Raw genomic sequence first — 22,915 nt, forward strand, 5'->3', positions numbered from 1 at the left:
ACACCTCACTGGCTATATTAATTGAGACACAGAGCAGCTCTGATTTCTCAGAGACCTCTCATAGCTCAGTTCTATTATCATCCTAATCACAGGTAATAGTGCAAGCTGTTGTACTTCCTCACTCCCCCCTCTCCCCCAGCATTCGCATCAAAGAACCCAGCCATCTTCTACACAGTTGTAATCCTTAGAGCCTAAGTGCTCAGGACTCAAGCAGAGAAGCAATTTTAAAAAAGAGAGGAAAATCTGCACAGCTCAGATCATTTTCAAACACTTCTTCATATATAATATTTTCAAGAAGACAGTACTTCTCTGGTCATACTGGTTTTGTCATTCATTTAGCAGTATTTTTCAATTTGACAATTTGAAGCTGGGGGGGGATACAGTATTGGAGCTTCCACATCTCTAGAAAGGACCAGAATGACTTATGCAGTAGACTACTGTACAACAGATTTAATCAGATGCTTATTTTTTATTGTTTAATTTGCATATACACTTTAACAGTAGAGACATAGAGAAAAAAATGTGATAATGTGTGGGAAATCAAGTTTATTTATAGCAGTGTTTCATGGAAACAATAAAAAATTGGTTTGTCACTGAGTTCCCTTGGTCTATGCAGTTCTCATGGCTATGATGATAAAATAATCTTTATTGTCATTTTTTACTGTGGGCACAACGGCACACATCAAAAATGAAATTTAGTTGCCCACTCTCAAAGTGAAACATACATGACACACACCTAAAACATACTATATACAACATATGTACAGACCCACACCCCTACATATACATAACAATAAAATATTAAATACTGTCCATGTTGAAGGAGGAAGCCTGAGAGTTCACAAAGTTAATGCTGTATGGAATGAAACTATGGTTGAATCTGGATGTTCTGCTACGGATACCACAAAGCCTCCTCCCAGAAGGTAACAAGAAAGAATTAGAATAGAGCTTGGAGGTCTTGGAGGTCTTCTAGTCCAGCCCCCCCCCCCCCATTTCAAGCAGGAGATCCTATACCATTTCAGCCAAGTGATCGTCCAGTCTCTTTTTAAAAACCTCCAGTGATGAAGCACCCACAACGTCTGAAGGCAAGCTGTCCCACTGGTTGATTGTCCTCGCTTATAGGGAGTTTCTCCTTAATTCCAGGTTGCTTATCTTCTGTAGATTTTTCTACAAAGGGTCAAAATAAAAGTGCTTGCCTCTTGCGTAGATCCAAGCTGCGTGAAAAACCTTGTCTCGACATCCCCCACTTGAAAATGCTGCTCCTGCTCTCATATTTGTTGCAAGCTTTATTGTGAATTTTATTCCCAAGCCGGTTTCTCTCCCCTCCGGAGGTCCAAATAATATCATACTTTTTCGCAACATCCTTTGGTTTTCCATTTCCGGCTCCCTTACTGTTGCGCCTAAAGCCGTAATTACGTAATCTCTTTCCGCCTGTTCGCAAGTGTTTTGAAGAAATACAAACCACTCTTTCCGACCTTCTCAAGATGGGAGGAGCCGTCAGGCTGCTCGCACAGTCAGGCTCATTGCGACCGAATCACTTCTTCCGTCCAATCACATTGCAGTTCAGATCTTCTGGGCTGGGCGTATTTAGCCTTTCGAGCTCGGATTGGTGAATTCGGCGGACGCTTTGCGAAGAAGAGTCATGGAAGAAAGGCGGGAAGTTCTAAGAACGATTAAATCGTCCGTGGATGGTTCCGTGGATGGTGGGGTTGGAGAAACGATGGAGGCGGAAGCGACTGCGGTGGAGTAAGTACACGCTATCTCTTTCTCAGGGAGATAGAAACACGGTTCCCTATTTCCCTTTACCGCAGGGATGCGTTTTACCCGAAGTAGGAAAATCAGAAGGTGCCTAGAAGCAAATGCTTTTGCAACCTTGGCAACTTTAAGATGTGTGGACTTCGACTCCCAGAATTCCCAGCCAGGAATTCCTGGCTAGGAATTCTGGGAGTTGAAGTCCAACATCTGGAAGTTCCCAAAGTTGAGAAACACTGATCTGGAAGATACGATGTAGAAGAGAGGGCGAAAGAGTTAGGTAACTTTAGGTTATGGGCATAGCGTAGGAGGCTTCCTTGCTCCTATGTCTGATTTCCATATACTCCTGCTGCATTTTTGGCAGCCTTGCTTAGTAAGATTATGGAGTTTGGCATCGAAATATAGTTCAAATCACTTCCCTTAGATACAGAGATATTGAAATTCCTAGCCTCAGAATACAGATATGGATTTTAATAACTTTTTAGTTGTTACTTATTGAACTTTTTTTTAAAAAAACCACTTTCCTGTAGAAAAATAAAATTCCTTGGTACCAGTTCCTCCTATTTTTAGAACAGGAAGTATCCCTTAATATTCTTCAATTCTTTAAGATAATTGTGTTCCAGAAGCAAAATAGCCTCACAACCAATATCTCTGTTAAAATCTTTACAAAATCTCTTGCAGAAACTACATTTTTTGATCAAGCATCGTTCATGTTAGCTTTGTTTTGCTTTATTATATTCATCTAATTAAGTTAATATGATGGTCCTTCCATTATTTATCCTCTAAAAAGCACAGCTTTTATATTTTGGTATTCTCTTCTTGCAATAACTTTGGGATTGGTAAGTGGCCACAAAACTGTTCTTTCCAGTTATATGCACAATGAGATACATGTAGCATTTTGTAAAAATGAGAATAGATTATAAAGGAAAAGGAAAACATTTCTTTGATTCTTCCAATCAGCAGTCTTCCAATATTTGAGGGTCTGTCACTGAGAAGAGGGGCAGGTTATTCTCCCAAGCATCTGAAGGCAGGACAAGAAGCAACAAATCAAAATTTATCAAAGAAAGATTCAACCTAGAACTAAACAGAAATTTCCTGGCATTGAGATCAATTAATCAGTGGAACAGCTTGCATCCAGAAGTTGTGGCTGCTCCAATACTGGAGGTTTTAAAGAAGAGATTGGACAACTAATGGACCAGAGCCATTTGTCCAGAATGGTATAGTGTTTCCTGCTTGTGCAGGGGGTTGGACTAGAACACAGGTCTGCAACCCGCATGCGGCTCTTTCAGCCATCTCCTGCGGCTTCCAGTCCTTCCAGTCCTTCCAGTCCTCTGCCATGTGCAGTCCAAAAAAAAAAGTGGGACTAAAAAAGTTCAACCAATCAATTCAAATATGCAGGGGAGGTGCATATCTCGCCTTGGCTCCACTCTTCAGTCAAACCCTGTTCTGCGCATGTGCGCATGTATGCACATGCACACACATTTTTTGCAGCTCCCAGATTTTCCTTTTGTGAGGGAACCGGTTCCGAGTGGCTCTTTCACTGTTTCAGGTTGCTGACCCCTGGACTAGAAGACCCCCCCCAAAAAAAAGGTCCCTTTCAATTCTGTTATTCTGTATTCTGATATTTTTCCAGTTGTGTGTAAAACAGTTTCAAAAGCGACTGCATTTTTTTTAAAGAAAATGCTTTAATCCACTTTTTTAATAGAATGAGGCTACCTCAGAAGCTGGCTGGGAGTTTCACAGTGACATTGGGAAGAAGGACAGTCGTGTTTCCTTGTTGCACATGCTTAATATAATGTGCAGTCACTGGAGTGTTAGTTATATTCTGGATTTTCCCTTCAGTTAGAAAGTGGCAAGAGTGACATCTAATGCATGAGAACAGTAGTGGACAATCTGCATGTATTTTCCAAGCTGTCTTTTTGACTTCCTCAGGTTCCTTTGGCCATAATTCCTGAAAACTAACAGCACATTTTTCTGCCATATTAAGGTAGAAATGCATGAGAACACACTAGAGTCTTCAAGTAGATAAATCACAGAAATCCTGCCTCACCCTCAAAGGCTATATGGCTTTTGTCTCCATATGTTAAGGGTGGTGATTGGCCACTAAACTATAGTCAGTATGGAGAATTCCCTTAGCAGATAAATCATGTAAAAGTGTTTTTAAGAGATTTAAAGACTTGGAAATGACTATTTTCCTGTATATTATGGTTGTTTATGTCCTCTTCAGGCTTCTGTCTCAGATCAAAGATATTTTAACGTATGAGGATCAAACCACAAGTGAAACGAAATTGGAATTACCAGCCCAGGTCTTGGCTGAGCATTCAGTGGTGAGTGATAGCCTCATTTTTCTTTAAGATGTTGTCTTCAATTCTAGATGAATGACTCTGCCCAAGTTTCTTAAGAGCTACTTCCATTCCCACTTTTGGAATGTGTTTTCCAGAACACTAGGAAGACTCAGAAGTTGATGTACACCCAACTACAAGTGCTTAAATTCCTTCTGGATTTTCTTGACTCTGCACCTCGCATCCAGGATGCCTCTGACTCTGCTGTTCGTGAGTATCAGGGCTCAGCAGATTACATGCAGTGGTGTGATGCAAATGTAGTCTGGGTTAGAATGCTTCTGTTTAAAAAATAACATTTTAAAAATGAAGTAGTCCTGCAGGATGGATGGCTCAATCCTTGTTCCATCTTCTAGAATTCCTATCTAGGATATATTTAAAAAAAGGTCTGTTTTCCATGGGGCTGTCTCTTGTGATAATCTCTGTCTCTGTGTCATGTAACATCTGAGCACTGTTTTCAGAGACAATTTAGGAGGACTAGAAAAGGTTTTGAGCTAGTTGTGTGTACTTTTATTCAACTGGTGTGGGTTCGCATATTGTGCATGGTGATTTAACCCTGACTAAATGAACACCCATCCTTCCTGGAAGTTTGGAAGCACGTCTGTGGGAAGATCCATTCTGGATCACAGCAAAGGGCTCTTTAGTTCAGCATTTTCTTTCTTTTTTAATGTATTTTATTGATTTTCTATTATTACAAAACATAAATACTTAGTAAACAAGCATGATGTTCTGATACATTTGTTACTCGATGTTGCATCTTAGCTTCAGTATAAATCTATTCAATGCTACACACTCCAGTGTTTTCTGTGATCCCCTCTTCTTCCCCTGATGTTTCCATTTTCTCAACATTAAACAAATACAATTCTTACTACTATTAATACATACAAAATTATGTCTTCATATTTAGTGTTATACAAATAGCAATAGTGTATAACAAATAGCAATTTATAACCTCTTTTCTAACCACTTTATATTTAGATTGTATTTACAATTAGTCTCATTAAATCAATGTCCTGTTTTCCAAGCTCTTACTTAAGTTTAATTTCCCAAAAGTGTTCAAAATATCTTTGTCAGTTATGATTTTCTCAGAGTTAGATTTATCTAGCAAAAGGTTTCATTTATACAAGCCAACCTAATGTTTTTATAATTCCCATATAAAAAAGAGTGCTATTCTAGTTATAAATCATATCTTATTATAAAAAATATATGTGTTTGTTCTTTTGTCCATATTCAAGCAAATATTGGCTCATATGATACCCGATCTGATATATCAGATCTTGTGTTTTTTGAGTAACTCTAGCTTTCTTTCTTTGCCAGTTAGCTTTCCAGGCCAAAGTAATTAAATTGCCAACATATTCTTCCTTTGTTTTTGTAAATACTGCTTGGAATGGAAAAAACAATTTAAGTAGGGTATTTTTGAGGGAGAATTCCGCCCAGTTGTATTCATTAAACAGCTTCCACTTTCCTTCTCCCTCAGTTTCTCTTTTCATTTTTTGTCCCCTAATTTCTGACATTTCCCCTAACAGCTTTATAATCTGTTTTTTAAAATCATCTTCCTTATCCTTGGGTATATTTTGAAAACCTAAAGAATAGGGTGCCTTTTCCCTTTCCATTGTTGTAGCTAAGTCGTGCAGATTTTTATTTGTCTGTGCCAAATTATGTTTCCCTTCTTTTATATCTTGTGTTTTTAGATCAATCTCCTCTGGTTGATCTTCTTTTTTCTGACTTGTTCATTCTTTGTAGTCGTTTTCTGGGAACTTTCTAGTTGTGAGTTTAAATTAGAGATTTGCTCATTTATATTATCAAAGTTGTTTTAATCTCATCATGATTTCTTCTTGCATCTTCTTTATGTGAAATAATTGTCTCCTGAATTAACTGTAACATAGAGTGTATTTCCTTCTGAAAAATGTTTACTTCTTCTTGAGTCATCACTCCTATAAATCCTTGGTAAACCTGGCTGGGGGCTTCAGATGGGAGTATTAAGTATGTTTTCCTACTATTTTTAGCTAGATATAAAGGATCTATTTTATTTCCCCCCCTCCAGATATTCTATCAGAATTGTTGTGATCCCCGCATACTAATCTTGTCTTATATCACCAATCTTAATGTCCATAAAACAAAGTCTCTTCTGGTCTTTATATACAGTCTTTATAATCAAAGAAATTCCAGGATATAAATCCACCACAGAAAGCAATATTTTGTAGTAGTCCTTCTGCTCAGGTGTTCAAAAATTGTCAATCAACCAAAATTTACAATTCAAGATGTTCAAAGTGTTCAAAATGTTCAACCACCCTAAGGCAATCCAAAAACCTCCCCCAGACATGTAGTCAGAAGTCAGTTTTTTCTTTCTTTCCAAATAGTTCTTAAGATTAAAAGTCAGAGCTCAGTATATGCTTAAAATCCAAGAAAGTCAACAGGTTTCAAAACAATTAGATTCTCATATTGTAATAAGTATGCCAAAATATTTTTCTCTGTTGCTAGCTGTTCTCTGCTGAGTTAAAAGTCACCAAACTACAAAGAAAGTAGGTTATTATCTGTTTCTAGGCTTCCTGCCAGGTCTGTATTGGTCATTGCAGCTGTAGTGCTTTACTGTAGTCCACCACTAGATGTCACTCAATATCCATTTTCTGACTCTTAAAATAGAAGGTTGATTTCTTATATTTCACCTCAATATTTTTTCAAAGAGAAAATCTTAACAATTTTCTCAGTTCTCAAAATTGTCAAAACTATAGCTTTGTATTACTTCCACTTGAATGTTAAATGTTTCTGTTCCTCTGGAAGAGTGGGGCTGCAATCCCCTTTCTTCTCGCATTTGGAGATTTTTAGCTTCTTGGAAGCCTTTTCCAGGAAATCCAGTTGTAAAATAGTAAAGAAAGGATCAATATTGTCACCCAGTTCCAAACACACTGTTTACGATCTGCTAATTAGTGCTTCTTTCTTCGGTTGTTAGTAGCTGGGGACTGGACACAGAAGTGCAGCCAGTCTTTCCCCTGCTGGCTTGGAGAGATTTCCTCAGATCAAATGGATCAACTGCCGTCTCTCTTTGATCAACGAGGCACCTCTCCTTCTTCATCGCCTCTTTGGGGCGATTTTAGGCCCTTTTAGGGGCCCCTCTAGGGCAAAATCAGGCATGGAACGCAGAGCCATGCATTCCTGCGTCTGTATTGCTACGACATGAAACAGGAACTCAGCATTTTGTTTCTTTGCTGGTCAGTCAAATCCTTTTGTGAAGTCCCAAGCAGACAAAAGAGCAGTAGCATCCTGCACAGCAAATTGAGAAATTTACTGCTTCTGTTACTAGAAATAATAATATAGAACTACCATGACAGTCCTTAATTAGTGCCATTTTATTAAGAATGTTATTTTCCACCAGTGTATCTTCTTGGTTGTGGGTAATTTGAAAATCCCAGGTGACATCTGGATTCTCCTGGGATATGTCCGGTTCAAAAATAGATTGTGGTCTCTTATAGGGAAAGAGATGGAAGAAGCCAAAAAACAATGGAAGGCACTCAAAGCCGATTACCAGCAACAGGTGGAGGCTATCAAGGGGGCTGTGCCTCAGATACTGGCCAAACAGGAGGAGGTACAGAGCCGGGCTCGGCTTTTGGAGGAGGCTCTACAGCGCTACCGAGCAAAGGTTCTTTTCTGACTTGGAAGGGATATTGGGGGGCTGAATAATTGAGGTTCAGAGTGGTGGTCAAACATTTGCCAGCACCCAAGTTATGAAGAATATTTAAGCACTGTATAGCTGTATATATAGGGATGCGCTGGTTCAGTGGGTTAGGACACTGAGCTTGTTGATCAGATGGTCGGCAGTTTGGCGGGTTGAATTCTGAGTGCCGCGTAACAGAGTGAGCACCTGTTACTCGTCCCAGCTTCTGCCAACCTAGCTGTTCAAAAGTACGTAAAAAATTCAAGTAGAAAAATAGGGACCACTACAGTGGGGAGGTAACAGCGTTCCGTGCGCCTTTGGCGTCTAGTCATGCCGGCCACATGACCACGGAGACGTCCTCAGACAAGCACTGGCTCTTCGGCTTTGAAACGGAGATACACACACACACACACACACACACACACACACACACACACACACACACTGATCTTCTGTTTGGATCACAATCTCAGCCACTTTAAGAGTCCCGGAAATTCCCACCCAGGATACTGTGGACTGAGAATCACTGGTTTAAGTGAATACTTAAATTTAAACTTCAATTAAAAGCAGCCATGTTTAAAACAGAGAGCAGAGCTGGAGATGACAACCCTGCCTGTTAATTTATTTTCTATTGGAGCCTGTGGTCCATTCACTGGAGCCTATGCCCAACTGAATTCCATGTTATATATATCCTTCTGGAGAAGCCTATCTAGGATTCGGTTGTAGAGTCCCAACCGGCAATGGGAATTATTTGCTTATTACCAGTAGGCTAGACTTCACAAAAATGCTAGCTTGTATTTTATGCGCTGATACTGGGTTTGAATAGTCAGAGAAAGGTGAATAATTCATCTGTCTTTCTTGCCAGAAGCAGAAATAAAATTGTGTGTGCACATTAGATTACAGGCAAGTTCAGTAGGACGGGATGAATGATGGGTCTTTCTATATATCTACAGTACAATAAGCATAATGCAGAGTTCCCCAACCTTTCTGGCTGTGCAGATTGGTGGTGGTGGTGGGGGAGAGGAGATGGTTCCGCGTGAGCGGCAGCCAAGCATGCACAGCTCTATTTGCGCAAGTCGCGGGCAAGCATGCACATGCTCACACAAATGTAATCTACATGGACACAGTCACCTGCTGCTCACGCAGGTGGAGAGGGCCTTGAGCCATTCAGAATTGGGCTGCGGAAGTGACCACTTCCGCAGCCCAATTCCGAATGGCTCAAGGCCCAGTAGTGGTCCATGTGCTGGGGGGGGGGGGATAATGGATTTGTCCCAGCCAATCTATAATTCTACTCACTCCATGGCATCCTTGGTGGTCTCTAAGATGGTTTGTTTGCTTGCAGACGCTTCATTAGCCAGCTAGGTACAGTAACATAATCAGTGCTCACATTTTGTTCTTCAACTAGGAAATATTATCAGTGCTGCTGTTGTAGCACTGATGAGGTTACCTAGTTAGGTAATGAAATCTCTGCCGGCAAACAACCCTGCTTGGAGAGCATCAAGGACTCCACTGATCAGCCCTGAGCAGCAGACGTTCTCTTCTATGGGATTGACTTATTCCAATCTTGCATTTCCTTGGTAGAAAGAAGAGGTAGAGGAAAAAGCAAGGACTGCCCAGAAGAGGAAGCAGAAAGAACAGGTGGGGCTGTTCAGATCAATTAATTGCATCTCGGTTCTTTCAGAGCAGCCAGTGGAGCTCATTGGCATGTTTTCGCTTCCTGTTGCCCCCCCCCCCCCAGGAGCTCCTGAGAGATCGACAGCAGCAACTAGAGCAACAGGTTGTTGAATTGCAGGACAGGTTGCAGAAGCAGCAGAAGGAGCTGGAGTGCTTGCAAGGAGAGGTTGGGGAGCAAGAGAGCCAAGCCAGGATCTGGCAAGAGACAATGCAGAGGTGAGGAGAGAAATGGAAGAAATAATAATAATAATAATAATAATAATAATAATAATAATAATAATAATAATAATAATAATAATAATAATAATATTTTTTTATTTTATTTTTATTTTAATTCCATTTATATCCCGCCCTTCTCCGAAGACTCAGGGCGGCTTACAAGCTTAGCAGTAGCCTTCATTCTATGTATATGCCTGCTTATTAGGGCTTTCACACACCCCCCAAGCGGCATTATTACAAAGTCAGCTTAATTGCCCCCAACAATCTGGGTCCTCATTTTACCTACCTCGGAAGGATGGAAGGCTGAGTCAACCTTGAGCCTGGTGGGACTCAAACCTGCATTAATTGCAGGCAGCTGGTGTTACTTAAGGAGGCATTAGCCCACTGCTCCACCAAGGCTCTTGGTGGATATATTATTATATATAATAATAATAATAATAATAATAATAATAATAATAATAATAATAACAACAACAACAACAACAACAACAATAATAATAATAATAATAATAATAATAATAATAATAATAATAATAATAATAATTTTATTTGTATACCGCCCTTCTCCCGAAGGACTCAGGGCGGTGAACAGGGCAAACATATAAAGATACAAAGATACAAAAGTTAAAAGAGATTAAACAACTGCCCAGGCTAAAACAATAGGTAAAAATATTTACAATAAAATCCCAACCCATCCCCCATCAGTTGAATGTTTATTCGTCAAACGAAAATTACAAATCCGAACAAGCAAAATAAAAACATTAAAGTGTGACCGGGATGACAGGCACGTTAGTGCACTTACCCGTGCTATGGAACAAAATACAAAATAGGGCATCGGTAATTGCGGATGTATCACTTTCAGGGATTGTGTGAGGCAACGGGGCAAAAAAAAAAATCCTGTCAGAAAGGCCAATATGTGCATTATTTAATTGTTCATAGCCTTTTACAGCTATTTTAGAAGACCTACTGCATACAATCTGAATTGCAGATAAAAGCAATAAGTGCTTGAAATTGTGGGGATGTTATCTACTTTCATTCCAGACGCCAGAGAAGTTACTAAATAAGGGTGGGAGCTTTATTTCTGTCGTTATTTGTAACTGCTCAATTGAACAAAATGGTGTAGCAGATTGCGAAACATGGATTAAAATTTCTGTTTTTTTTTTTTTAAAGTCTGGGGAGGGGGAGAATCCACCTAAGCCTTCCACGGTGAATGATCTTGAGAATTAGCTGTACGTGCTTTTCTTTTTCTCCCTTGCCTATTTTGGACTTTTATGTTTCTGTTGATCTATTATTTATCATACCCAGAGCCTCTGATTTCCAATGCCTTTTGGAGAGTTTGCAAGGGGTAAAATTGATCTGTGTCTCGGAGAATGACATGGAGTTGGAGCTGACTTCTCCACCTCAGCCTGAGATTTCTGCTCCTCATTGTCTGAAGCTGCATTTGCACTGGGGGAAGGATGGCAATGTCACTTTGCAGGCAAGAAAAGTGGGGTGGGGGGGTGGGGGGGCTGAGTTCTACTGGACTTAGTGTGATCGGAGCACCGGCCTGATCTTTCTCTCTCCTCCGTATAGAGTGACAGCCCTTCTTTCCTTCTCCCTGGCGAACTTCCCCTGGGAACTTGCAGCACCATCAAAGGGGTCCTCTTGGAGTTGCAGCACAGCTATTCCCAACAAGCACAGCTTTTGGCTGAGATCGAGTTACTGCAGAACTGGTGAGCGCCTTCATTTATGTTGCTGCCTTGCTCCTTAGGGCCTCAGGTGACCTGAGGGAAGATTCTGAGCACTCCATGCTGGGAAAAGGGTAAGAGATCCCCTCCCTCCCCCCCCCCCAGCCCTTGACAATTTGCCTGGCTTATAATGAATTCCAGCTTCATTCACAGCTTGGCTTGTAGCAGGTTTTAGCTTCCTCCCAAGGGGGTTTTCTACTTAAAAAGTGCTGGGTACAAGATGGAGAGAGCAGCTCTGCCTTATTCCAGAAATGTGATTTATTTATGGTTTATTTATCGGAGTTTTATCCCGTCTTTATTATCTTTTTAATAAATAAGGCAGGAAAGATATATAATCCTCCTTCTACCTCCTATTTTCCCCATAACAACCCTATGAGGTGGTTTGGACTGAGAGTATGTGTCTGGGCCAAGTCCCCCAGCTGGGTTTCATGCCTATGGCAGGATTGGAACTCACAATCTCCTAGTGTCTAGGCCAGGGGTAGGCAACCTTAGCTCTTTTATGACTCGTGGACTTCAACTCCCAGAATTCCTGAGCCAGCCATGCTGAGGGGAAAGGGAGAGGTTTCCATGCTGAGCCATGCTGGCTTAGGAATTCTGGGAGTTGAAGTCCACGAGTCATAAAAGAGCCAAGGTTGCCTACCCCTGGTCTAAGCCAACGCCTTAATCTCTACAGCAAACTGGCTTACGGCAAATGCTCCTAGAAACATAAAAATGGATATTCTGCTTTCTTTCTTTTTCTTTTTTCCCACCCCACAAAATGGCCGCCGGGAAATTCACTGACTCTACCTCTCATAAAACACATACAGTTCAAGTGACTGAGGTTAATATCTTTGCTCTGCCTCAAAAAAAAGTGGGGAAGGAAACGACTGGTTTCAAATCAAGGATACAGAACTTTCATCCCTACTAAGGTTTGCCTAAAAAGGGCTTAACTACTGGGGAAATGGGGATTGAATTTCTCCAGCATCCTGGTTCTTGCCGTAGGAAGAGGGAGGGAGGAAAAGAGAATGTGGCTGAAGGCAATACTTTATTTCCCAGTATAAAGGTAAAGGTAAAGGTTCCCCTGCACATGCGTGCTAGTCGTTTCCGACTCTAGGGGCCGGTGCTCGTCTCCGTTTCAAAGCCGAAGAGCCAGCGCTTGTCCGAGGACGTCTCCGTGGTCATGTGGCCGGCATGACTAGACGCCAAAGGCGCACGGAACGCTGTTACCTTCCCACCATAGTGGTCCCTATTTTTCTACTTGCATTTTTACGTGCTTTCGAACTGCTAGGTTGGCAGAAGCTGGGACAAGTAACAGGCGCTCACTCTGTTACGCGGCACTCGGGATTCGACCCGCCAAACTGCCGACCTTCTGATCGACAAGCTCAGCGTCCTAACCCACTGAGCCACCGCGTCCCTTATTTCCCAGTATACCTTCCTGCAAAAGAGAACTTGTGCCAGAGTTCTCATGGATCCCCCTCTTGATTTTCATTAGGCTTGAAAATGCCTTCTGTTTCTGTTTTGTTTTGTTTTTTTTAAAAAAATAGGAGGTTGGCACATTACCAAGCATTGGACTCCAGCATCATCTTTCTTTACAACAATACCTATGAGCCTAGAAGCTTTCTTTGAAAATACAAGGATGGGTGACTGTTTGGAAATAACCTACCGGTTCAGAAAAGGGACAAAAAGAATCAAGAGTATCCTGCCGCAGAGGAGCAAAGAAGGATGGCAGGCAGCTTTTGGATAAATCAGGGCCTCGTAACTGCTTAGATTTCCCTAGCAGCCTTCTAGAAAAGAGTGGCTTTAGCAGGCTCCCAAAATTTCATAAGTGCTCCCAAATCCAGAAAGATTGGAAACTCTTATCTTAAAACACGGGAAAAGGGATTTTGCCATGGCTCCTTAAACTCAGGAAGCCATCAAAAGAGAGGAGGAGTAATTCACTGGGGGCGGGGGGAGGGGATAAGCATGTCCTGCAGATTTCTGGAAGCATCATTTCTGCCATGAAGATGGCATTCGGTTGTAGCATAGAACAAAGTTCAGCTCACATCTGCCTTGTCCTCTTTTCCAAGGTCCTCTTTTTCTTATTCTTTGTGACTCTCCAGGCCCCTGTGGCAGCTGTTGTGCAGCCTCATGTTTTCAGATGGGTTTAAAACATTTGGGAGAGACAGTCAAGTCCGGTTGTTAAGGTACTGGACTAGAAACCAGGAGACTGTGATTCTAGCGCTGCCTTGGGTGGGCCCAGAGCCAGCTAGGTGGCCTTGGGTCAGTCCCTCTCCCTCAGCCTAGGAAGAAAAAGGCAAGGGCAAACCACTGGAGGCTAAAACATATGGAGAACAGTTACAGGAACTGGGCATGGCTAGTCTAGTGAAGAGAAGGACCAGGGGCAGACATGATAGCAGCGTTCTAATATTTGAGGGGCTGTCACAGAGAGGAGGGGGTCAACCTATTTTCCATAGCACTTGAAGGCCAGACAAGGAATAACGGATGGAAACTGATCAAGGAGAGGTTCAACCTAGAAACAAGGAGAAATTTTCTGACAGTGAGAACAGTCAGCCAATGGAACAGACTGCCTTCAGAAGTTGTGGGAGCTTCATCACTGGAGGCTTTCAAGAAGAGACTGGATTGCCATCTGTCAGAAATGGTGTAGGGTCTCCTGCTTGGGTGGGAGGTGTTGGACTAGATGACCTACAAGGTCCCTTCCAGTTCTGTTATTCTATTATTATTACTTCTGAAATCTTGTCTAGAAAATTGCAGGGATTAATCCGGGCAGTTGCAAGAGTCAACACTAACTTGAAGGTGCATAACATTAGCAAGAGCAAAGCATGGCTCTATGATACAGTATAGACTTGAGGACTCCTGGCATAGCCCCAATTCCATAGAGGTGGTCCTCGACTTACAACAGTTCGTTTAGTGACTATTCAAAGTTACAGTGGCACTGAAAGAAATGACTTGTGACCATTTTAACATGACCGTCGCATCTTCCCCATGATCGCATGAGTCATAGTTATGGTGGTTACCGTATCCCAGGATCACATGATCCCCTTTTTTGACCTTCTGACAAACCAAGTCAATGGAGAAGCCAGGTTCACTTAACAGCCATGTTACTAACTTAGCAACTGCAGAGATTCACTTTACAACTGTGGCGGGAAAGGTTGCAAAATGGGGCGAAACTCACTTAGCCGCCTTGCTTAGGAACAAAAATGTTGGGCTCAATTATGGTCGTAAGCCGAGGACCACCTGTACTTTGAGAATTGCATGTCGTGTATGGATGCAGTCATGCCATTTTCATGAGGCATACTGTGCTAAGCAGAGACCCCCTTTCCTCCTCAAATTTTAACCCTTTCTCCTCTCTCCCCCCAGTTTTGCAATTGATTGGCAGCCGGAGAGGAGACTGCTCAGTTACTTGAAGCCGTCATCAACTTGCAGCCTCTTTGTGGAATCAGGATATCCAGCCAGTGGGCAGATTCGTCTTCTCTCAGTAAAGACTCAACAAGGCACAGTTGATGTGACTTCCTACAAGGTTTGTACACACTGCTGTACCTTCTGGCAAAAGGTCAAGGCCTTAACTTGGCCTGGAAATAGATTTCAACTTTAGAAATGTATTTTAGAAACGTAATGGTGAGGGTGAATCCCGTACAGCCTCACCCATTCAAGATTCTTTTTCTTCTGTCTCTGTGGAGGGTGATTCACCTCTGAGTTGCTAGTCATTCAAAAGAAGCAAATCAAGCCCTGAAACCAAGGAGGGGATTGAAATAATAGCCTTAGGTATCCTTAAGATGCTGAGATATTTAACGACAGTGATAATTCACTGTGCCAGGGATGGAGAATCCATAACACTTTAAAAAAAATCGTAGCAGCCTTTGGCAGCATTGTCTGGATCTGCTCATCACCGTATTTCCCCAGCATCTGGAGGAGCACCAGTTTCCCACTACTCAGGCAATTCCGTTTCTATTTTCCAGTTGTGTCCCTAGATCTTGTCTTAGCACTTTTAGAAGGAGGCCCCAGACCGCAGAGCTGTGAGATACTATATATTTTCTATTTAAGCAGTCACAACGTGCTGTTAATAGTCCATGCTGCAACAAGTAGAATGTGCCTAGGTGTAAAGCTTCAGTTTTAAGATTTCCTCTCTTCCTTTAGCACTCCTCCTAACTTCTGAACCTCTTCTTTTTTGCAGCCCCCCCAGGAAAAACCTTCATTACAAAATTGGTTGGTGTACCTGAGCGCTATGGACTTCAGTGTTCCCTTCCCAACCTGAAAAGCTGCTACTGCCTGCAGTCTGTATAATGTGATGCGGATCAAGGGCCAACAGCTCTAGTTTAGGCCATCTTCTGGTCTCTTTGGAAGAAGAAGGAAATTGAATTTAACTGGGACTGTTATATTGTGTGTGTAGATGTATGTTTCTGTGTGTGTGTGTGTGTGTGTGTGTGTGTGTGTGTGTGTGTTGTATTTTGGACTACTCTGCTTCCCTCACCTTTCACTCTTTTGTTTTGAATTAAGCTTCGAGTTCTCCTCTTTAAGTTCTACTTTCCTGTCACTCATACAGTTTTATGGCCGGTTCAGCGTTGCTCATCCATAATCTGTGTCTAGTACTTTACTTCTTCACATTGTTGTTGAACTTTTTGAATATTTTGATCAATAAAATACTCCTTGGAGGTTGTTAACTCATTTATCCGATGGACTTAATTGTGAGAGAATGTTTGTTTCATTATTTTGTAATTCCTGTCTCTTTTTTCCAGACAAATAATAATTTAATATGTGAGTGCAGCAAAATCATGCAAACTGATTACAAAGCTAGACATGACCAAGTTGCTAAACTAATCCACTGGGCATTGTGTAAAAAATACGACTTGCCTGTGTCCGAAAAGTCGTGGGAACTTAGGGTGGAAAAAGTTGTCGATAATGAGAGGGTGAAGATCTTGTGGGACTTCCGAATACAGACAGATCGCCATATGGAACACAACATGCCAGATATCGCAGTCGTAGAGAACCGAAGCGTACAGTTGATTGATATTGCTGTACCAGGAGATGCCAGAGTCGAAGAAAAAGAACTGGAAAAAATTACGAAATACTGCGACCTGGCCATCAAAACTGTGCGATTATGGATGAAACGTGTAACAGTGATATCCATTGTCATCGGGGCATTGGGAACTATGTCCAAAAACTTTTCAAAATACATCAAGAAACTGCAGCTTCCTGCAATAACTCCAGCAAAGCTACAAAAAACTGTACTACTCGGAACATCTTACAATTTAAGGAGATACCTGGTTGATACCTTGGATGCTGGCAGCAACCCCTATCAACCATTAGTGCCAGTCAATTTGAGTGTTCAGTTGACTGAGTTTCAAGTTTAATGAATAAAAGTTTAATAATAATAATAATAATAATAATAATAATAATAATAATAATAATAATAATAATAATAATAATAATAATAATAATAATAATAAATAGAAGATACCTTGGAGGTCATCTAGTCCAACCCCTTGCTCAGGCAGGAAACCCTATACCATTTCAGACAAATGGCTGTCCAGTCTCTTCTTAAAAACGTCCAGTGTTGGAGCATTCACAGCTTCTGGAGGCAAGTTGTTCCACTGATTAATTGTACTGTCAGAAAATTTCGCCTTAGTTCTAGGTTGCTTCTCTCTTTGGTTAGTTTCCATCTGTTATTTCTTGTCCTTCCTTCAGGTGCTTTGGAGAATAGCTTGGCTCCCTCTTCTGACATTTTTTCCCCACCCATATTTATGTGCAGCACATTACAAACTTGGGGAATGTAAACCAACCCAAATGAGATTTTTCTGCATACCTGATCCCAAATAAGCTACAACTTCAATTCTAGCTGATAGATTTCTAATGAATATACTTATACTTCGACACATTTAAAAACAGTTGTCTGGGATTTGCCAACATTCACAAAATTCTGAAGTGGATGAAATTTGATAAAAATAAATGCTCAAACCTATATAACATATGAAAGCTTTATAATTGTATAAATATGAACACCTAATTTGACAAATGTAAATATCCATACTGTCTTTAATATCGCTAGGTTATTGCTTCATTCAGAGCAACCTGTTGGAAGCAAAGTTCAGCCTCTTACCATGTGGTGGTAGTATTGTACCACACTTCATGAAATTCATGATATCGCTCAGAGGATCTGCTGTAACGAAGAGCTGGGTTTTACTTCGTTTCTTTTCCTGCTCTCTGTCACTGGAAGGCTGAGCGAACAGGAAAGGGTATCTATTTCAAATGGTTTAGGGATGGGAATCCAGCGAATGTCATGGCTGGAACAGTGTGCCCCTTCAGATGAGCTTTGCTCCCACTTGCTTGGCATTTGGAAAAATTGGAGAAGACAGCTCTCTTTTGAGGATGCTTGAGTCAGAGGAAAGTGTTCAGTTAGACCGCAGTTGTTTTCATGGTGATTTTTTCCCCTTTAATGGTTGATTTTGGGTTGCATACTGTAAGCCACCTAGAATCGCTCAGTAGGCAATTCTGCTGAGTCGGGTTGCATAAATATGTTTTAATTTTTAACTGTGTAGTTAATTTATTTTGGGGCTGTTATTTAATTCTTTTTTAATTTTTGTATTGTTGTTTTGTATTGTTTTATTTTTAATTCCATTTATATCCCACCCTTCTCCGAAGACTCAGGGCGGCTTACAAGCTTAGCAGTAGCCTTCATTCTATGTATATGCCTGCTTATTAGGGCTTTCACACACACCCCCAAGCGGCATTATTACAAAGTCAGCTTAATTGCCCCCAACAATCCGGGTCCTCATTTTACCTACCTTGGAAGGATGGAAGGCTGAGTCAACCTTGAGCCTGGTGGGATGCGAACCTGCACTAATTGCAGGCAGCTGGTGTTACTTAAGGAGGCATTAGCCCACTGCTCCACCAAGGCTCTTGTTAGCCGCCCTGAGTCCTTCGGGAGATAGGGCGGCATATAAGTCCCAAAAATAAATAAATAAATAAATAAATAAATAAATAAATAACCACCTTTCTTTCATTGAGAAGGCAGGCTTTGACTTTTGTCTTCCCACCTTTTGAGTCTTAGCTGAGAGTCACATCTCTCGGTGATAAAAGGGCTGGCGTTATCGAAATAGGAAGCAGAGGCAGACCACCCAGCTTCACAAAAGAAGCAAGCTACCATACTAGCTCCTTGTAACGGAAAAAGCAAGAGGACAAGAGATTGATGACCCTAAATTGCCTACATATAGGTGCTTCGGTGGAAAAGATGTTTGGTAGTTGTAACCTTAGTCCTTTTCCTAAGATATAATATTAAGCGGTGCTTTTAAATCCTTGTTCCTCAGGTTAACTGTAGCCTTGAGTACAAGGATGCTTGTTGTACCTTTGGTACTCTAGAAAAGTTTTCCTTATGGCTGATTTCTAGAGGTATCTGAGGCTTCAAATCTGTTGCTTTTTAAGTAGATTTCCATCACAAATGCTGCATTTGAAGTCTGGCATTGGGAACCAGTCTAATGGCTACCAATACTTCTATCATGATTAATCAGCCAGATGACAGATTTTTTCCTCTCCTCAATTATTTAATTTAATTTTAATTTAATAATATTTCTATACTGCCCTTCTCCCGAAGGACTCAGGGCGGTGAACAGGGCAAGAATAAAAATACAAGATTACAAAAGTTAAAAAATAATTAAATACATGCCCATATACTAAAAATACATCTTAAAAACCCCAATTAAATAACAATAACGACCCCCCCAGTCCCCCATCAGGCCAGGCCAGCTTGTTCAAAAAAGTATGTTTTTAGCTCGCGGCGAAAGGAGCGAAGATCGGGCGCCGTCCGGAGCTCAACCGGTAGCTGATTCCATAGCTCCGGGGCGCCCACAGAGAAGGATCTCCCCCTGGGGGCCACCAATCGACATTCTCTGACCGGTGGCACCCTGAGGAGGCCCTCTCTGGACCCCTGCCATGAAGGGCTTTAAACACCATTACTAGTACCTTGAATCTCACCCGGAAGACAACTGGTAACCAATGCAGCTCACGGAGCAGAGGTGTAACATGGGAGTATCGGGAGACTCCCAACACAACTCTCGCGGCTGCATTCTGTACCAGTTGGAGCCTCCGGGTGGTCCTCAAGGGCAGCCCCATGTAGAGAGCGTTGCAGTAGTCTAGTCGAGAGGTCACGAGCGCGTGAGTGACCGTGCATAGATCATCCCGGCTTAGATAGGGCCGCAACTGGCGCACCAGGCGAACCTGGGCGAAAGCCCCCCTAGTCACAGCCCCTATGTGATCTTCCAAGGTGAGCCGTGAATCTAGGAGGACTCCCAAGTTGCGAGCCCTATCTACGGGGGGTAATAGTTCACCCCCCACAGAAAGAGGTGGAATATCCGAATAAACCGGGGATGAAGGTATGCAAAGCCACTCAGTCTTGTCGGGGTTGAGTTGAAGTCTGTTCCTCCCCATCCAGACCCGAACCGCCTCCAGGCAACGGGACATCACGTTGAGGGCATCACTGGGGTGGTTTGGGGTCGAAAGGAAAAGCTGGGTATCATCAGCGTACTGATGATACCCAACTCCAAAACCACGAATGATCTCACCCAGCGGTTTCATATAGATGTTGAACAGGAGAGGCGACAGGACCGACCCCTGAGGAACTCCACAAACGAGAGACCTCGCGGTCAACCTCTGCCCTCCTGTCAACACCGACTGCGAACGTCCCTGGAGATAGGAGGAGAACCACTGTAAAACCGTGCCTCCCACTCCCAATCCCCTGAGACGCCGCAGCAAGATACCATGGTCGATGGTATCGAAAGCCGCTGAGAGGTCTAATAGGACTAGAACAGAGGAATGTCCCCTGTCCCGAGCCCTCCAGAGATCATTCACCAGCGCGACCAATGCCGTCTCCGTGCTGTACCCGGGCCTGAAATTATGCCGGTTTCCCAATTATATCTCCAACATGATTGTCATTTCAACTGAAAGACAGGATGCAGATCAAGTGTCGATGCAGACTGGAATGTTCATCCAGTTACATCTGAGAGAAGCTACGGTACTCCTCTATCTGACTGCAATCAAGCTTGCTTCTATTTTCATGTTTCCTTTTTTAAAAATTATTTTTAAAAAATGATGTTCGGGGGGGTTGCTATCCTGGCAACCTTTATTACCTGAACTAGGAGTTTTGGAAAGTCTATAAGAGCAATTTCTGCTTGGATCACACAATGAAATATTCAAGTATGCCCTAAAAACCTTCAGAATGCTCACTTGGATGGCTAGGGGAAGGACCATGGGAATGATGGATAAAGAGTAGCAAAAGAGAACTGAGTGTCACTAGAAGCGTCTGCAAAAATATCTGGTATATATTAGGGTCCAGTAAAGGAATCTTATTAGTCTGTTTTGAGCCCTTGAATATGTGTAATTGGGATAGTTTTTTGTGTGAACTGACATATAGTAGTTCAAACCAGGATCGAAAGAAATACGTGTGAAGTCAACTGATATTTGAGGGGCGGGAGTTCCAGATTATACAAACACTTCATCTGTTCTGATGCTGCTCCAACCAGTAGCTAAGAAAACACACAATGCTTGGGCAAATTACAGCTACCAGCTCCAGGTTTTTCACTCCCGAGGTCCAATATTGTGATGGCATGCGAGAATGACCTTGGGAGACAGAAGGAAGAGCCAAGCCTAGGCAATGCTCTAATAAGTGAAACCTGAGCCCAAAGGAGGGGTGAAGATAGAGAAAGCATTTCAGAAGGGATCTTCCCTAGTTTTGGGAAGACGAAAAGTGTGGGAGAGAAAAGATATTTTCAGATTTGCAAGATTTTGTTACTGAACCTTATAATAAAAATAGGGGTTGGTTCTTCTTGTCTGGAGCATCCCAAAGGACGACAAACAGGGGGTTGATTTATTTGTGAATCAAAGTTGTATACTACTACAATTACAAGATTCTCAGTGGCTCAGAAGACAAAGATAATATAAAAAAACCAGGAAAGTAAGATGAATAAGAGCCAAGCACAATATATGGCCTCAGTCCCCATAAACCACCACCACCCCAAAAAAAATTCAAAAATTCTTGTAGAAGGCACACAATGTTGGGAACAGATGAATCTCCAGAGGGCAACCCTGAGACTGAGATATCGTGGTTCCTGGCCTTCTGGAAATGGGGGTCAACCAGCAGCTTTTCCCAGCATGATTGAAGATGAACCTTTGGTGAGACTTGCTTAATTCTGGTCGTTCTGAAGAAGGCAACACAAGAAGAACACAAGGAAAAATCTTTGGAAGATAGATAAGCAATGATTCAAGCACGGAGAAAGGATCCCAAGGGACAAGCTGGTTTCATCCATTGTGCTAAGCTATGGTTTTAAACATGGTCTGTTAAATAAGCCATAGTGGCCTACTTTGCATTTTCTACAAAGTAGGGGCCAAACAAAGCCCTATTGCAGGGGTCTTCAAATGTGGCCCTTTTATGACTTGTGGACTTCAACTCCTAGAATTCCTCAGCCAGGCATGCTGGCTGAGGAATTCTGGGAGTTGAAGTCCACAAGTCATAAAAGGGCCACATTTGAAGACCCCTGCCCTATTGTGTTGTACAAACCTAGCCAACACGATCAGAAGGGACATGATAAGACAGCTGCCAATGAAGATTTGACGGGTGGGAGTAGATAAGATCACCTGGGAACACTATTTCTTATTATTTAAAAAGTTCTGCCTGTTAAAATGACCTAGAACTACTTGTTTTATACAAGCATCAGATTTCATTGCATTTGATGTAGAACATGGTGATATAAACCTGGAATGCCTTTGACGGAAAACATTCTGGATATAAAATCAGGCGGTGGATTTCATTTGTTTTAGGATATTTATATGGCCGTCCTCTTAAACAAGAAACTCTGGGCTATTATACAAACCAATAAAAACAGCAACAAATAGAGTTAAAAGCAGACATAATAAATACAGAATATGAAATAGAAAAGCCCATTTTGATTGAGAGGGAACGACTGCAAAGGATCTGACTACAAATTGCTCATCTGTTTCTTTTTAAACCCATTCCTGATAGGCAAAAAGTCTTTTTCTCTCCCCCTCCCGTCTTCTGTCTCTCTTCGGTTCATGGTGGGAAGGGTTCTTTGCTGTTCTGTTATTTTCCCAGAGGCCAGCACCGAATCTTCATTTTGTGGTTCTTTCAACTCCTGTTAACAGCCTTCTAGAACATGCCCAGGCTACTAACCTTTGAGTGTTTTCTGTGATAACAAAAGGACGTTCTCCAGAGCTGCTTTCATGTCCTCAGGGTTGCTCCAGTTTGTTCTTCCACTCATCATTTTTTTTTATTAAAAAGTTTTAACATACAATTTTTCCCTTAAAAAATCCCCCCTCCCCCCCTTCTCCCTCCCCCCCTTCCTCTCCCCCCTCCCCCCCTCCCCCCCCCGACTTCCCAGAGCTAAGTACAAGGTATATATAAAAAAAAACAATCATAAACAACCATATACTAACAACCATAAACTCTAAAATCTATCACTCTCTAGCTTATATAGGATAAAACAAACCTTAGTAATATTAAATATACATAAATATATATATATAAAAAAAAACCAATATAGAAAAAAAAATAAAGAAAGAAGAAAGAAGAC

The 22,915-nt window shown here is 41.8% G+C and overlaps 1 protein-coding gene across 1 annotated transcript; it reads left to right on the plus strand.

Moving 5' to 3' along the window:
• Nucleotides 1–1,523: 1,523 nt before the first annotated feature.
• ZWINT (ZW10 interacting kinetochore protein) lies at nt 1,524–15,993 on the plus strand. The gene is made up of 10 exons (XM_081317048.1): nt 1,524–1,746; nt 3,980–4,079; nt 4,193–4,304; nt 7,562–7,728; nt 9,325–9,381; nt 9,482–9,633; nt 10,942–11,113; nt 11,209–11,348; nt 14,700–14,859; nt 15,514–15,993. Exons 1-10 carry the CDS (start codon nt 1,643–1,645, stop codon nt 15,592–15,594), a joined length of 1,245 nt encoding a protein of 414 aa, XP_081173174.1. The 5' UTR covers nt 1,524–1,642; the 3' UTR covers nt 15,595–15,993.
• Nucleotides 15,994–22,915: the final 6,922 nt, after the last annotated feature.

The sequence above is a fragment of the Vipera berus genome (genome assembly GCF_964194415.1).
Source record: "Vipera berus genome assembly, chromosome: 2".
Classification (NCBI taxonomy): Eukaryota; Metazoa; Chordata; class Lepidosauria; order Squamata; family Viperidae; genus Vipera; species Vipera berus.

Excerpts from the sequence above, each read along its gene's own strand:
- ZWINT (XM_081317048.1), top strand. The coding sequence starts at position 1,643 with ATGGAAGAAAGGCGGGAAGTTCTAAGAACGATTAAATCGTCCGTGGAT. Across the intron at positions 11,349-14,699 it reads ATCGAGTTACTGCAGAACTG|TTTTGCAATTGATTGGCAGC; the intron begins GTGAGCGCCTTC and ends CTCTCCCCCCAG. Across the intron at positions 14,860-15,513 it reads TTGATGTGACTTCCTACAAG|CCCCCCCAGGAAAAACCTTC; the intron begins GTTTGTACACAC and ends TCTTTTTTGCAG.